Source organism: Trachemys scripta, chromosome 2 (genome assembly GCF_013100865.1).
Source record: "Trachemys scripta elegans isolate TJP31775 chromosome 2, CAS_Tse_1.0, whole genome shotgun sequence".
Lineage (NCBI taxonomy): Eukaryota > Metazoa > Chordata > Testudines > Emydidae > Trachemys > Trachemys scripta.
Window position 1 is genome coordinate 86,584,022 of NC_048299.1, and position 15,384 is coordinate 86,599,405.

Consider the following 15,384-nt stretch of genomic DNA (forward strand, 5'->3'; position numbering starts at 1 on the left):
ATATTTATGACTGTTCTGTACTGAAATAACGAAGACCTAATTAGGTAAGTTTCAGTTGGCCACTTGCTGGTTGCAATGAAGGGACTGTTATTTTGACTTCCTAGATACAATACGCTGAAGTACAGAGACATTTGATTAAAGAAAAATTATTTATAATTAATTATTCAAGGTAGTAGGAAGAACAAGAAAATAAGCTATAGTTTAGAGGTAGCGAAGGGAGTAGGGCAAACAGTGGTAGCTCCCTGAGGTACAACACAAGGCCTAAATTTTCTGTTCTTCACCACTTTGGCTAGAGGTGTAGAAGGACTGAAACGCCTACAAATTGCACAGGCACTAGAGTAGGTACTTTTCATTATCCAAAAGCAACTCTTCAGTCAGTTGAAAGAGCAGCAAAGATAGAGCCAAGATCTCACTGCTGGGGCAGCAGGAACAAAATCAACAGGTTCCTTCCAGGTTCTTCGTGTTCTGGGGGACCCTACAAACAGAATCATTTGCATCCTACAACCAGAAGGTTCCTGCGAACTATTACATTAAGAGAAGTTCGCATGGAGGAAAATTTATAAGCTTCTTCTGGTGGTTAAGTGAGCTTCTGCTCTCACTTCCTCTATCACTGATTAGCCAAAACTGCCAACCTGATTTTATGCAGTATAGTTGTAGCCATGCGCAGTCCCAAGATATTAGAGCGACAAGGTGGATGAAGTAATATCTTTTACTGAACCAACTTCTTTTGGTGAGCAAGACAAGCTTTCATGCCACACAGACCTGAAGAAGAGCTTTATGTGGCATGAAAGCTTGTCTCTCTCACCAACAGAAGTTGGTGTAATAAAGGACATTACCTCCCAACCTAATTCTAATCACTTCAAAATGGTCATGCTGCCCTTTGATTTTTTATGTCTCACTCAGATGTCTAAGCCCCCTCAATTTCCAAGTAGTCAATAAATATAGCCATACTAGATTACCAATTGGTTTTCTAGCCCATTGTCAGAGACAAGATACTGGATAACAACAAATGGTTCAAGGGAAAAAACAAGAAACCCCTAATGGACATTCATGGAATCATTTGCCATAGGGAAGTTTTTTTCATAATCCCTAGCAGCTACTGGTTGGTTTATGCCTTGAATAAGGAAATTAAACCTTCATTTCATCTTTACCTTTCATTTTTTGTATGTATGTGTAAATGTATATATGAGAGTATAAATGTTCTCATACTCAATAAAAATGTCTAATCCTACCAAGTTATTAGCTTCCATATCTTGTAGCAGTTAATTCAATTGGTTAGTTGATTAGGGAAAGGGGGAGGTTTTAAAAAATCCTTTCATCAGTTTTAAGTCTGTTGCTTTTTTATTTCATTGGATGATCTCCTATTCTTATATTATTGGAGAGGGAAAATAGGAGCACCCTATTTTCTCTCTGGCATTATTTTTACACTAATGATATACTACCGTCCTTTACAGAGGACAATGGAAAATCTGGAGGATCAGCTTTTTGAAGCTCAAAAGCAGCACTGGGCCCAATAAAAGATATTACCTACCCTATCTTGTGTCTCAATAGAAAACACTTCAGAAATCTAAACTTCTATACAACTTGAACTGCAGGTGGCTTGTATTTAAATTAAACTATTTAATTTCACTACTAAATCTCTAATTTGAGAATTTAAATCCAGCACAGTCCAACTCAGGAGACAAAATACTGAGAACTTCAAAGACAATAATGAGCTTTGAGTTACATTAAAATAAAATGTGGATTTCACTTTAAACTGCCTGCAGTATCCTCAACCTGTCAGGCCTCCCTTGTACATAAAGGTTATCTGTTGTCTCAGAACATGCTGCATTCATCCATTAGAATATCAAATATACACACACAAAAAATCAGATGAACCCTCTGTAGCACAGGAGATACAATATCACCCCTGAAATTTGAGTGCCCAGAGTGTAACAAGTCATTATCTCTATACCACCAGCCCATATTCAGAAGAGTACAGAAGCAGAAAAGCAAAGAGCAGAGAAGTATGGTATTTGTAAAGTAAGAGACCAATTCATCCATCGCCCACTCAGTTATTATTTGTTTTTGCACCAGTCTTACGAGAATAAAGGGAAGTACCGGTACATCATGTTCAATAGAAAAACAGAAGTATGACCGAGTCCATTTTGGTTCCTGAATTGCATACAGATACTGTAAATAAAAACAGAAATTCACAGCAAGAGGAAATGTATGCAACTCTTTGTAAGATTGCACCAACCGAGAAGGAAAGAAACCTCAGTCTTATGGTTTATAGATAAGAAGTTTAAAATCAAAGGAGCACAGTATAGCTGCAACCAAAGCACTATAAAACTCTGGGTTTGGTTAGAGGCATAACTGAACATCTACATTTAAAAAGAAAAATGTGTGACATTAATAACTGAGTTCATGATGTCAATGTTATTAAAAATTTATACTATCCTTCTTACTGATTTCCAAATACTACCTCCTTGATATTTTTATCTTCTCATATTTGCTTAGTTGTAATCCAAATTAAGGGATTAACTAGCTCTTCTACAAAAACAGTATATGTTTAATACTAACATGTAAATAATGCCCCAAAATAACTGCTTCACTGAATATCCCCCCAAAAAATTTTTTTTTACTTTAAAAAGTTATTAAAATGTTTACAAGCACTATAATTTTACTAAAAACCATAAACACTTGTTACCATTGAAATTACTTGCTGCTCAACTGTCTTACCTTAGGTATGTGCCATATATGAAGAACAATGACATCATTAGTCCATTTAAAAGAAAGATCACAGCAACATAAAAGGAAGCAGGGTCTCCCAATCCTAACAAACAGCAATTAACATACAGATATTGACAAAAATATATTAATAGGACAGATTTTAAATGTGTATCTATTCTAGCAACAAAAAGTCAGAATAACGTGTTATATAGCATGTTACCTTACTACATGTAAATAGAGAAAAATAATTTATTTTTTGATATCTCCAAGCTAACTGAGGGAGTAGGTAAGAGGACTGCACCACCAGAAAATGTGTGAATCAGATGCAGTTTCAAGGCATTCAAAAACAAAAACAAGAAGTCCCACAATAAAGTCAATTTAAAGAGCCATGTTCAATACATAAAGGCTGACAAGGAAAAGATGACACCCGAGTCTGCAGACATTATTCCCTACATGCTGTAAACCTAGGAGGGAATTTCTTCAAAACTGAGGATGAATTGGCTGGCATGTATGGAACCCCTGATAAGCATCAACATATTGCCTCTTAAAGACGTCAGGAGAATAATTCAAAATATCTTGCTTTTGATTAAGTTAGATAAAAAGTGAATTGTTCTGACTCTGAATGGAGTCATTATTTTTTGGGGTAGCTTAAGAATAATGAAGTATTAAAACAGTTACAGCAGAAGTGAATTAGGATTCTCTTAATAGAGGGCAGTTCATACATGCACAAACCCCACAATATACAGTTACAATTCAAACTAATCCATTAACTTTTTATTCCATTACCAGTAGTTTTAACCTTTACATTTATTTTAAAAACAAAGGATATACCTCTTAAGGTAAAATTGGATTTAAAGTCTGTTCCATAAAAGTTTTTAAAGATTTTTTTAATTAAATGTGAATCTTATTTATACAACTCAGTTAAATTATAGCATATTTCTAAATTTCAAGAGACAAAATGAAAAGGTTGTTTTACAAGACACCTTTTGTACGTAAGGTATTATAAAAAGCTTTATCACACATTATCAAGCACATTCCTCCACATATGAAATAGCAGTTGGTCATGCCTGAGCTCTGGGAACTAAAGATCAGATACAAGATCCTCACATCCGTTCCAGCCCATTTAAACTGGGTGAAAGATCCAGATTACCCCAGGAGAGGATTCCCCCAGTGCAATCACTACGGAAGACACTATGGAAGGCTGCCTTCTGAAACTCCCTCACAAGCTCTGGCGTATGGGACTTGTAAAGGGCAGGGCCGCAGCACTGCAGATATGTGAGTAGCACTGTCACCCAGATGGCAGCCCAGCAAGGCTGCCTAACTTATACAGCCCCGAGGGCTTGTCTAAATTATGCCAGTGGCCACTGTGGCCCTCAGAGCAACCCAGAATTGGAAGGGCTCAAAGATGGCTTAAAACCAATTTAGGCTTACCTCCACTAGAACAATTGCTTGAGTTTGTACACTTGATTTACTGCACTCAAGCTAGCCTAGCTCAAGTGAGACAGACCGAAATGCAAAACACTTCACTTACACAGTCTAATTTGGATAGCAGCTGAGGAATTACAATTCGAGCTGCTGCATGCCCAGTACATTACCAACTCCCGTGTCCCAGCTTCAACTCATCCTCCTCAACAGGCCCATTAGCTCAAGCTAGACATTTTTGCACATGGACGAGAGTTGTGTTAGAGGCAAAACTCAAGTTATAGCTCAAGCTAGTGCTGCAGTGAAGACAAGCCCCTAGTCCTCACCACTTGGGCTGCAAGTTCTGTGCTATACCTCTACGGGGCATAGCACAAAATCCCTTCTTTTCCATGTTTTTCATACACTATGTTGCAAAATTCACCAAAACACAGGCTTAACTAAATGAAAATGAGCCAGTGATGAACACACATTAACATTACTGTTTCCAAAATATATGCAAAAACCACAAGAATACACTAGGGAAAAAAACTTGCCTTCACAGCTTTCAACAGGACTAAGCCTTTCTCCTCTGTTTACAGTCCAGCATGTCTTGGTCTGAACACCAATAGAATCCATTACCCATGTGTATATGCGGTACCAGCTGGCTAGGACCACCTGTGTAGAAAATCGGATTTGAAGTTTCTAAGTAGGAACTTAGATTTAGAGATTATCTCAATACCTAAGGCAGCCTTTCAAACAGACAGGAACTAGAAAAGGCCATGAAAGTGTTTCCAAGGCTCTATATTTTTAATTTCTACAAAACTAAGCATTTTGGGGATGATTCACCTGGAATACCCAACATAGCTCTATTGCTCAGCATTAGTGTTAACATTATACCTGCTTAACATCAGAAGGCTATATACTCATCAACCTAAGGCAGTGGTTCTCAACTTTTCCAGACTACTGTACCCCTTTCAGGAGTCTGATTTGTCTTGCATACCCCCAAGTTTCACCTCAATTAAAAATACTTGCTTACAAAATCAGACATAAAAATACACAAGTGTCACAGCACACTATTGCTGAATAATTCTTTACTTTCTCATTTGTACCATAACACTATAAAAACCAATTGGAATATAAATACTGTACTTACATTTCAGTGCACAGTATGTAGAGCAGTATAAACAAGTCATTGTCTGTATGACATTTTAGTTTATACTGACTTCGCTGGTGCTTTCTATGTAGCCTGTACTAAACGTAGGCAAAAGATCTAGATGACTTGATGTACCCCCTGGAAGACCTTTGCATACCCCCAGGGGTACACATACCTCTGGTTGAGAACCACTGTATTCAGAACCATGTAGGAATTGATATATTTGAACATTTTATGGAAAGAACTCTATGGGCCAACTTTGCATAGCTGATGTGTCTCAGGTGGTCCCAAATTTTGCCCACAAAGTTGGGAAAACATGCATAGAACGAGCTGTCAAACAACAAAGTATCCAAATACCCTACTCACGCCCATCTAATATAAGATTGAATTCATCTGACCAGGACACCTTTAGATATCTGACACAGAGAGATGGTTAACATGAAACTGAGACATCTCTTTAGGGAAAATAATCACACAGACATTAAGAATTGCATAATGTTCTTTATGGATCACTAAGTCAGAAGGAGAACACAATAAGGCTACCTCTTGGCAGGGCCAGAATAATAGTAATAGTAATGGACAAATCCTGAGTTCCATATTCAGTTTTTACTCTCTTCTTATTCAGGCTAATTCCTATAGGGAGAATTGGAATTCATCTGATTAAGGAGCTCAGAATTTGCCATAATACCACACTTCCATAGTGCTGCCTTCCATTTGAAGATCTTAATGCATTTTACAACCAAGAATGAATTAAGCCTTAACACTCCTGAGAGATAGGAAATAGTATTATTCCCATTTTACAGATAGAAAATCTAAGGCAAGATAGAATGTCTGGCTGAACTGAGAATAGAACCTAGGCTATTCATCATTGAGAGCTGTGCTTTAATCACAAGTAACCATTAATCATCCAATTTCCATCACAAAAAACATCTAAACTGACTAGAGGAAAGGAAACACCCTTGGTGAGGTAAGTATCTTAGTTAGGCTCCTTTGAAAATTTTGTCTGACACACCCTGCTGTTGTTTCATCAATACAAGAAATTCTAAGTGACCTTTATCAGGAATAAACTCTTGAGTCCATTCAAGGGCTACACTAGTTTTAAATATTATACACAACTACTCACGTATCTGGTACTAAATACTAACAATATTCTTGTCAAAGGCTTCTTTAGATAACATAGCTAGTGATTAAGGCTATGTTTTAGTCACTGGTATTTTTAGTAAAAGTCACGGACAGGTCACGGGCAGTAAACAAAAATTCACGGCCCATGACCTGTCCATGACTTTTACTATATACCCCATACTAAAACTTGAGGGTGGTGGCACGTGGCCCGGGACCCCCGCTGGTACTGGGGCGGGCAGTGGTGCTCGGCCCGGGACCTCCACTGGTGCTGGGAGAGGGGGAGCTGGCAGGGTCTGCAAGCTCCCTACCTGGCTCCATGCTCTCCTCCCCCACCCCCAGAAGATCAGAATCTAATCTAATCTCCTGCATACCACCGGCCAAAAATCCTCACTCAGTGATCTCTGAATCAAGCCAGTAAAAAATTGTTATTTACTCTACAGTAACTGTAGTCCTTCGAAATATGTTGTTCACATGCACCAACAGTGCCTCCTAAACGGTTTCTTAAGAAACTGTTGGTGATGTGAAAGAAACAGGTTACCCTGAGGTTAAGCAGCATCACCAACCTGCCAGTCTTCAGTAGAGGGAAGAAAAACAAGAAAGCAAGGGAAGAATGAAAACAGATTGCAACTGAAGAGTGGAAAATTAAGGTGTGAAAAATGTCTACAGTTTGATTGACCAATACCTGCTTGAAATCAGTGAGGGGGCGCACACCAGTGTAAACCAAATCATAGAAACATATAATAGCTACCTAATTTAAACAAAGAATTTAAGTATTGTATGGTAACTTCTGTTACAATATAATTAAATGTTTATTTCTTTCTGCCCTATAGCAGTATCACCCTTTTCAGCACAATCTTTACTTTCTAAATAAAGCACTAGGACATTAACCAGAGTTTTCACAGAAACAAGTACTCCTTTCAAAATATGGCTCACCTCTGGATAAAGATTGAACCTTTTTAACGTATTAATCACCAGAGGATATTCAGTTAGTTTATCGTTCATAATCATCCACATTCCATTCCAAAATGATGGTGCTTCAATAATCGTCTTGAAATAGGAATAATAAAGGCCCTAAAAGGATGCATAATTTAGCAAAAATTAATCAGGTAGTACTATTTGTATTGTCCTATATAAGATTCCTTCTTTTAAGTGGATTCATTATTATAAGACTAAGATAAAGCTAGTTAGGACAACTACACAATTTTCCAAGCTTCTTTATTTTAATACCATTTTGAAACTCAGTTGTCCAAAACACTCAGAGAACTTCCATTTTGTCTCAAAAGAAACATGAAATAGAGAAAGGTAGTTAAAAATATCCCATGCAGTTAGGATATAGGTTTCATTAACAAAGCGATAGAGAAACTAGTATATAGGGGTAAATGTTCACTTTTTAACTGTGTACTTCATTAATTAATAAAGTTATATTAGGTCACAATATCATATGTTTAAAATAAAATATTTTTGAAACCTATTTGAAAGGGAACTCAATTTATATACAAATTGGTACCTCAAAATTAACATATAAATATATGTTACTTAGAAAAAATAACATACAAATGCTTTATTTCTGTGGAATTTTGGAAGTTATACAATCAATTATTGCAGACAAGCTTTCAAGACTATAGTATCACTTTTTATTTAAATTATTTAGAAGAAAAAAAGATCTAACCATTTCAGTGCGAAAAGCCATCTCTCTTTCCAGCGTCGAGAGGTGAGAAAAATGACGGTCATTTTCAAAAAGAGTTGTAATATGACACCTGCATGAACAAAACCTATTCAGTTTAAATTTTCAGGTTTTGAAACCAGTACTGATTTATACATACGGAAACTTTTAGTAAATATTTTCACATCAAAAAACCCAGCAGACCTAATGCAGCTACTGTAATTCAATCTGGTGTCATACTGATGATTACTTTCCACTCTCTCTCTCTTCACACTATCCATTTTAAGTGAGTTAACTAAAATAAAGAGAACATGAATCTACAAGTGTCTCTTGCAATACCATTAAAAAGGGATTTAAAAAAAAATCAAATACATATATAAATAATATTTTATAATAAATAAAGTGCAAGAGATACGGGGATCAAAAGCTAAGTGCTCTTAGAACTAACAAATCTGACTTCAGGGAAGGAAATTCTGATGTATGCCCACCAAATCAGTGAATGGTCTTTGGGGGGAGAGGAACACTTGCCAGAGGAAATATATATTTTGCCTCTGTAAGCATGTGGAGGAGGGTTGGCTCCTTCTCTGGAAGAGAGAGGAGGAGAAAGGAGCAGAACAGACATACAGCCAAGTGCCTCTATCCCTTTATTAGGAGGAGGGGGGTTGCACGAGAAACAGCACTAGATACTGTTAGTTTGGGGGGTTTCGTTATAGGTTTTGGTGGGTTGGGTTTTTTTGTGTTTTTTTGTGGTTTTTTTTGGGAGGAAGGAAATAGAAGGGCTAGGGGAGCAGAATGGCTGGAGTTGCTACAGTTTTTTTCCACAGACACGTAGAAAAGCAGTCACTGATCCTTTCACAGATATTGCACCTTTAAAAAGTGGGGAGTGGGACTGGAGCTGAGGTCTTAGGAAGAACGGTAGTAACTGGAAGGCCAAGAGCCTACTGTGCACACAAGAGAGCAAGCATAAGTAGAGAAGCCCTGAAAAGAGGCAAAATGGGATACAGAATTAGTGCATTTATTAATGGGCAGAATTAAATGGGGAACAGAAAGGATTTATTTGGGGGACCTCAGAACTGACTGGATGATAGGAAGGAGTGCCAGTGAAAATATGCATGGCTTCGAGGGTCACGGCCATATAGGCATTTTTCACCCAGACAGTAGATTTTGCCCTTGAGCAAAACATTTAGGGGAAAATCTTTCAAATCCAGAATCACAAAAACAGAACAATTCTATGTTAAAGACAACAACTTTCACTGAAAGGAAAGATATGAAGATAATGGATAAATTAGTAACCCAGGTAGCTTATCCATCCATCCATATATATGATACATCCCTTTTTTAAAAAAAAAACATAGTAATATTTCTAATTACTTATATCAACCTTAAGCCAATAAAAATAATCTTACCAGTGTAAAACTCCTGCAAAAGCAGCTGTTTAAATAAAAAAATTAAAATAAAAAAAAAAAGGAGGTGAGTGTCTTCATTATCAAACATTTAAACTTAAACAATGTTCTTTAAAATAATTACAGAACAGTTATTTGGGGCTTGCACACTGCAGACGGTGCTCAACTCAGCTTCTAGGAGAAGGAAAGAATAGGAGTAACCTGGGCTGCTTTTGAGATGAACTTTTTTGGCCAACACTTAAACATCTGGAATTAAATGGACAGTATTAATACATAATACTTCAATACATACTATGGATCATTCAAATGGACCAATTAGAATTCAAGCCATTTATTTCAAATGGCAAGAAAGAAAAATAATAAGCCGTTAAAAGCCAGATGTCACATCTAACTTTGCTGACACAGTACACTTTAATACACCTAAGGGCTTGTCTATACTTACGCGCTGGTTCAGCGGCAGGCAATCGAACTTCTGGGTTCGGTTTATCGCGTCTTGTCTGGACGTGATAAATCGAACCCAGAAGTGCTCCCCGTCGACTCCGGTAATCCTGCTCGGCGCGAGGAGTATGCGGAGTCAACGGGGGAGCCTGCCTGCCGTGTCTGGACTTCACATAGCTGAAGTTATTCACATAGCTGAAGTTGCGTACCTTAGTTCGAATTGGGGGGTTAGTGTAGACCAGGCCTAAGACAGCAATACTAGTCAGATTTTTAAAAAGTAATATATTCTACAGTTAGCATTTTGTATGTCACAAGATACCTTGCATTGAATAAAAACTAGAAGCAAAACAAAGTCTATATGACTAAAGGAAAAAACAAGCACAATGTCTATGTATTATGTTAAAGAAAAAAGTTACTTACAATTACTATGAAAATCTGTAATGTAAATGGCACAGAAAAACATTCCTTCCCCAGCAAACAAAATGCTGCTAAAAAAACATTTCTCTGACTATAATGTTACATACAGCTTTTAATAAAAACTTAGATGTTTGGTCATATAATTTACACTACACTTTAAATTTAGAAATATTTAAATTTAGAATATTTTTACAAATACTTCTGGGATAAAATTACATATAAGGGTAGTCTGGTAGTCCCTGTGTTATTTTTGAATTAAATTCAATTTTGCAGTTTCAGCTTGTCTCAGATTTTTGTACTGACAATGTTTACATGCATTCTAGTGGAAAACTCGAAGTTTTGATTGCAAGGGAAGCTATACATAAGGTGCGTCAGGAACGTAACAGCTAATATTTAAATCACCAACTGTATGTTTCAGAGTTAACTATGCTGAGAGGTATGGGTCAGTTCAAAACTCCACAAGCTACTACATCAGTCTGTTTGCAAACTCAGTAAGACAACACTGCATTACTGTATATTCAGTTAACCTTAAAATGTTTTCTCCTCAACCATGATCGCAAGAAAGCTTAGATTCTGAAACAAAATTATGACAATGAGTAGATTCCGTGACCCTGCAGGGGCGGGGACTAGAGTGACATCATGGCCGGCTTGCCTCTTGATTGGATCGGGGTCAGGCCATGTCTGGCGGCTCTTTCCACTGGCGCGGGGAGGCCGGCACTGGGAGGCTTAATAAGTCAGAGGCTGCCTCAAGCACCTCCGGAGTCAATGGGAAACACACTGAGACCTCGCTGAGGTCCGGGGATCTAGACCAGTCCGGACTCGACCGCACCCCGCCACCCCCGGGGCGGAAGTCAACAGGACCTTGGGAGGATGCGGTTGTGGCTCAGCTTGTCCTACTGCACTCGTGGACGCCGCCAGCCTTTTAAGGTCCTGGTGGGGTGATCTGCCCCTCACCGGCCTCTTCTTTTTTGCGGGCACCGGAGATGGTGATCTTTGCCACATGGAGGCCGGTTTTCTATGTCCCGATTCTCTCCAGTGCCGGGACTTAGAGGACTTAGACTGGGCCTCCTGTCTTGTTAGCAGTGCTGGAGCGCTGCACGCCAAGGATGAGGCACTGGGAGCCGGATCGGTAGGCTCGGGGTCCAAGTGTGGCCATCAGGAGCACTCTGAGTCTCTGCTCTCTGTCCTTAAGAGTCCTGGGACAGAATCCCCTGCAGATACTGCACCAGTCTCTTTGGTGGCTCTCCCCGAGGCACCTCAAGCAGGAGGAGTGAGGGTCACTCTTCGGCATAAACTTCCCGCAGTCCGTGCAGGGTTTAAACCCTGGGGACCCACGCATGCCCCAGCGGGGCGACGAGTACGTTGGGGGGAAGCCCCCCCAACAACTATTAACTATCTACAACTAACACTAACTCTAAACTAGGAGAGAGGAAACAACTATATACACTTAGAGGAGACACTGCTAGGCTTGCTGCAAGAGCGAGCAAAGTTCCAGATAGCTGTCACCGGCGGTAAGAAGGAACTGAGAGGGTGGAGGGTCAGCGGGCCCCTATATAGGGCGCCATGGAAGCACCACTCCAGGGGGCGCCAGGGCTGACCCTACGGACGCTGCTAAGGGAAAATCTTCCGGCTGGCGTGCACACACACCTGCTTGGAATGCACATGAACAATCACCTGAAGAAGAAATACTAGTTGTGGTAATGTAACCTAGCATTTAAATCTGCTTCTATACCAGATCAGTAGAGGATAGCTAATGTAACGCCAATTTATAAAAAAAGCTCTAGAGGCAATACCTGCCATTACAGGCCGGTAAGCCTAACTTCAGTACCGGGCAAACTATAGTAAAGAACAGAACTATCAGACACATAGATGAATGCTATTTGTTGGTGAACAGTCAACATGTTTTTTGTAAAGAGAAATCGTGCCCCACCAATCTTCTAGAATTATTTGAGTGGGTCAACAAGCATATGGACAAGGGTGATCCACTGGATACAGTGTGCGGGGATTTTCAGAAAGCCTTTGACAAGATCCTTCACCAAAGGCTCTGAAGCAAAGTAAGCTGTCAGGGGATAAGATGGATCAGTAACTGGTTAAAAGATACAGGAGTACTTGTGGCACCTTAGAGACTAACAAATTTATTAGAGCATAAGCTTTCGTGGACTACAGCCCACTTAAAAGATAGAAAACAAAGAGTAGGAATAAAATGGTCAGTTTTTGGAGTGGAGAGAGGTAAATAGTGGAGTCCCCCAGGGGTCTGTACTGGGACCAGTCCTATTCAACATATTCATAAATATGGGAAAGTGGGTAAACAGTGAGGTGGCAAAAATTTGCAGATAATACAAAAACTACTCAATATAGTTGAGTCCAAAACAGACTGTGAGGAGTTACAAAAGGATCACACAAAACTGAGTGACTGAGCAACAAAATGGCATATGAAATTCAATGTTGATAAAGGCAAAATAATGCACATTGGAAAACATAAAATGATGGGGTCTACTGAAAAGGGAAGCCATTCTTAAGTCACAACACATGGCACAGATCTGCCAGCAGAACAGAGGCTGAGATTTCTTCATACAATAGTCAAAATTTACTGGTAAATAACTTATACTTTCAAGAACTCAAGAAGGAATATAAATCAAATTATAATTTGTTATATTCTGACTTGAAACTTAATTATGGCAAAAGAATAACAGTTTACTATTTTTCAGGCTAACTATATAGATTTATTGAAAATTAAACTGGGTGAGGTTTTCCAAGAGTTCAGCTCCTAATGAAGCATCTAAATGAAATGACCAGATTTTCCAAAGAAAGAACAATTGAAGCTGCAGGATGCTGAGCACTTTTAGAAGTCCTGCAACTTCATTTAGCTGCCTAAATTGGAGCTGAGCTCTTGTGAAAAATCTCACTCTAGTAGTCGGTGCTCAGTACTTTTGAAAGTCTGGCCCTTTCAAGATTAAGATTACAAGATGAAACCAATAACAAAACTGTCAAATGTTTGTCAAATGTTCACATTTTTAATCAGATTTTGAAGTAGACCTCACATATCTACATTAGTATGGATTTATATTCTGTAGGAATAAATGGGCATGACATTTATACCTGGAGCATTCACTTGTTAACCCTGGTGTCACGGCCAAACTTCAGATCTGGAAATTATATTCTGCCTGCCTAAATCCCCTCTGAAATTTCAGCTGAACAAAGTAGTTGAATCCTGCCTGAAACTGGTTGTTTAGTGTTGCTGTGCCTTTTAAACAACAGTGATGTTTCAGTCTGAGAGGATGCTGCATGTCATTGATGAATGAAACAATTTATTGACAATTTACTTATCAATTACTTCGTAATAGGAAGAAATTTGCTATTTAAATGTTATTTCTCTAATACAATTTCTTCTAGAATCTAGCCAGGCTTAGGGCTTGTCTACACTACCCGCCAGATCAGCGGGCAGCGATCGATCCAGTGGGGGTCAATTTATCACATCTACTATAGATGCGATAAATCGACCACTGAGTGCTCTACCGTCGACTCCGGTACCCCACCAGAATGAGGAGTGCAAGCGGAGTTAACGGGAGAGCGTCAACTGTCGACTTACCACAGTGAGGACACCGCGGTAAGTAGATCTAAGTATGTCAACTTCAGCTACTTTATTCACGTAGCTGAAGTTGTGCATCTTTGATCGCCCCACGCGGTAGTGTAGAAAAGCCCTTAGGAGATATCAGTTAGATCAAATACCACTATCAGCAATATCACCCAAAATTTTACAATACATTAATCTTATTTTAACACCAAATAACTTCAAAGATATTTTACATAAATTTGATATGTTGATTTTATTTTACCTTTTTTTAACTTTAAGATCCAGCATTTTCATTTAACATGGCAAACAGATATTTTACAATAATTTCCAGTAGTGTGGCAATAAATTTAATTTTTGTCTCATGAGCATAATATATCAAGGAATCATCTTCCTCTCATCCTCAAAAATATAATAAATTTGATATTACATCCACATATAGTTAAGTGCTCTTAAGCAAATAATGACAACTAACAAAGTTACAGAGATTATGGTATTGAAGCAATAAAGGTCACAAGCTAGGGCATGTCTTGGAAAATAATGACTGACCAGAAGAAAGCTGATGACCCTAAACTTCCATCTTAGACCATTAATCACAGCCAGTTATTAATTTCTCCTGGGACAATGGTGTTACTACCATATAAATTTAAAAAATTGAAAAATATGGGGCTATTTCCCCCTCCTTTTCCAAATTTACATTCTGAACTCCTACACTAAGAGTAATAATTTTCATAAGTTGTTAGGGGAAGAGGATGTTTGTAATGTTAAGAATAAAAAGATTTAACTGAGTGAATAATTAGTTATTTATTACAAGTTCCAGATGCATTTCTAAGGAATTATGAAAAATCAGAAGTGTACACACACATGCACATGTTCACACATATATGCACACCTAATTAAAAAGTAACAAGTATCAGTCGAATACTAATACATTTGTTTTGAAATTTGCATTTTAGCTTGCATAAAGGATTTTATTTTTGGCTTAACTGTGCTCTCATTTAAGTCAACACTAACCATTATTGAAAAGCCCATCCTAGATATTTATTTGTGAGAGTGAGTGAGTGGTGCACGGGCACCAGAGACACATACACACAATGCAACAGGAATGATAACTATCATGCAAAGAAGCATCAGGATTTCCCCCCCCCCCCCATTACATTCCAGACAAACTCAGATATAGTACATTTTTATAAAGCAGTGAGACCTTAAGAATTGTTATGTTTGTCTGCTTACCTAGTATAAAAGTGAACCATATCTTGCTATCTGCTCTCATGATAAAGGCCCCTTTTTCTTCAATAAATACTGTAAAAAGAAAGTAACTGTCTTAGCAGTATTTAGATTTAAACTTCAAACAATTAAAAGCAATTTCATTTAAAGAGACTGTTCACAGGCTGCACCATTAATATTCTATAGCCACCTTGACTTGACTTCAAAACAGCTGAGATAAACTAGGCACAAAGTTTGTTTTAAACATATTTAAAAACAAAAATCAAGGTGACTACAA

At 38.2% G+C, this 15,384-nt stretch overlaps 1 protein-coding gene across 6 annotated transcripts in view; it reads right to left on the minus strand.

Annotated features, from left to right (window-relative positions):
• DPY19L1 (dpy-19 like C-mannosyltransferase 1) overlaps positions 1-15,384 on the minus strand; it is a 112,521-nt gene that overhangs the window by 79,353 nt on the left and 17,784 nt on the right. For all 6 annotated transcript variants that reach the window (XM_034761183.1, XM_034761184.1, XM_034761182.1 and 3 more), the window contains 6 exons: positions 15,114-15,182; positions 9,458-9,482; positions 8,058-8,145; positions 7,322-7,459; positions 4,668-4,788; positions 2,722-2,815 (listed from right to left, as the gene is read on the minus strand). In XM_034761183.1, the coding sequence (XP_034617074.1) occupies positions 2,722-2,815; positions 4,668-4,788; positions 7,322-7,459; positions 8,058-8,145; positions 9,458-9,482; positions 15,114-15,153 (506 nt within the window). In that variant the 5' untranslated portion in view covers positions 15,154-15,182. The remainder of the gene's footprint in view (positions 1-2,721; positions 2,816-4,667; positions 4,789-7,321; positions 7,460-8,057; positions 8,146-9,457; positions 9,483-15,113; positions 15,183-15,384) is intronic.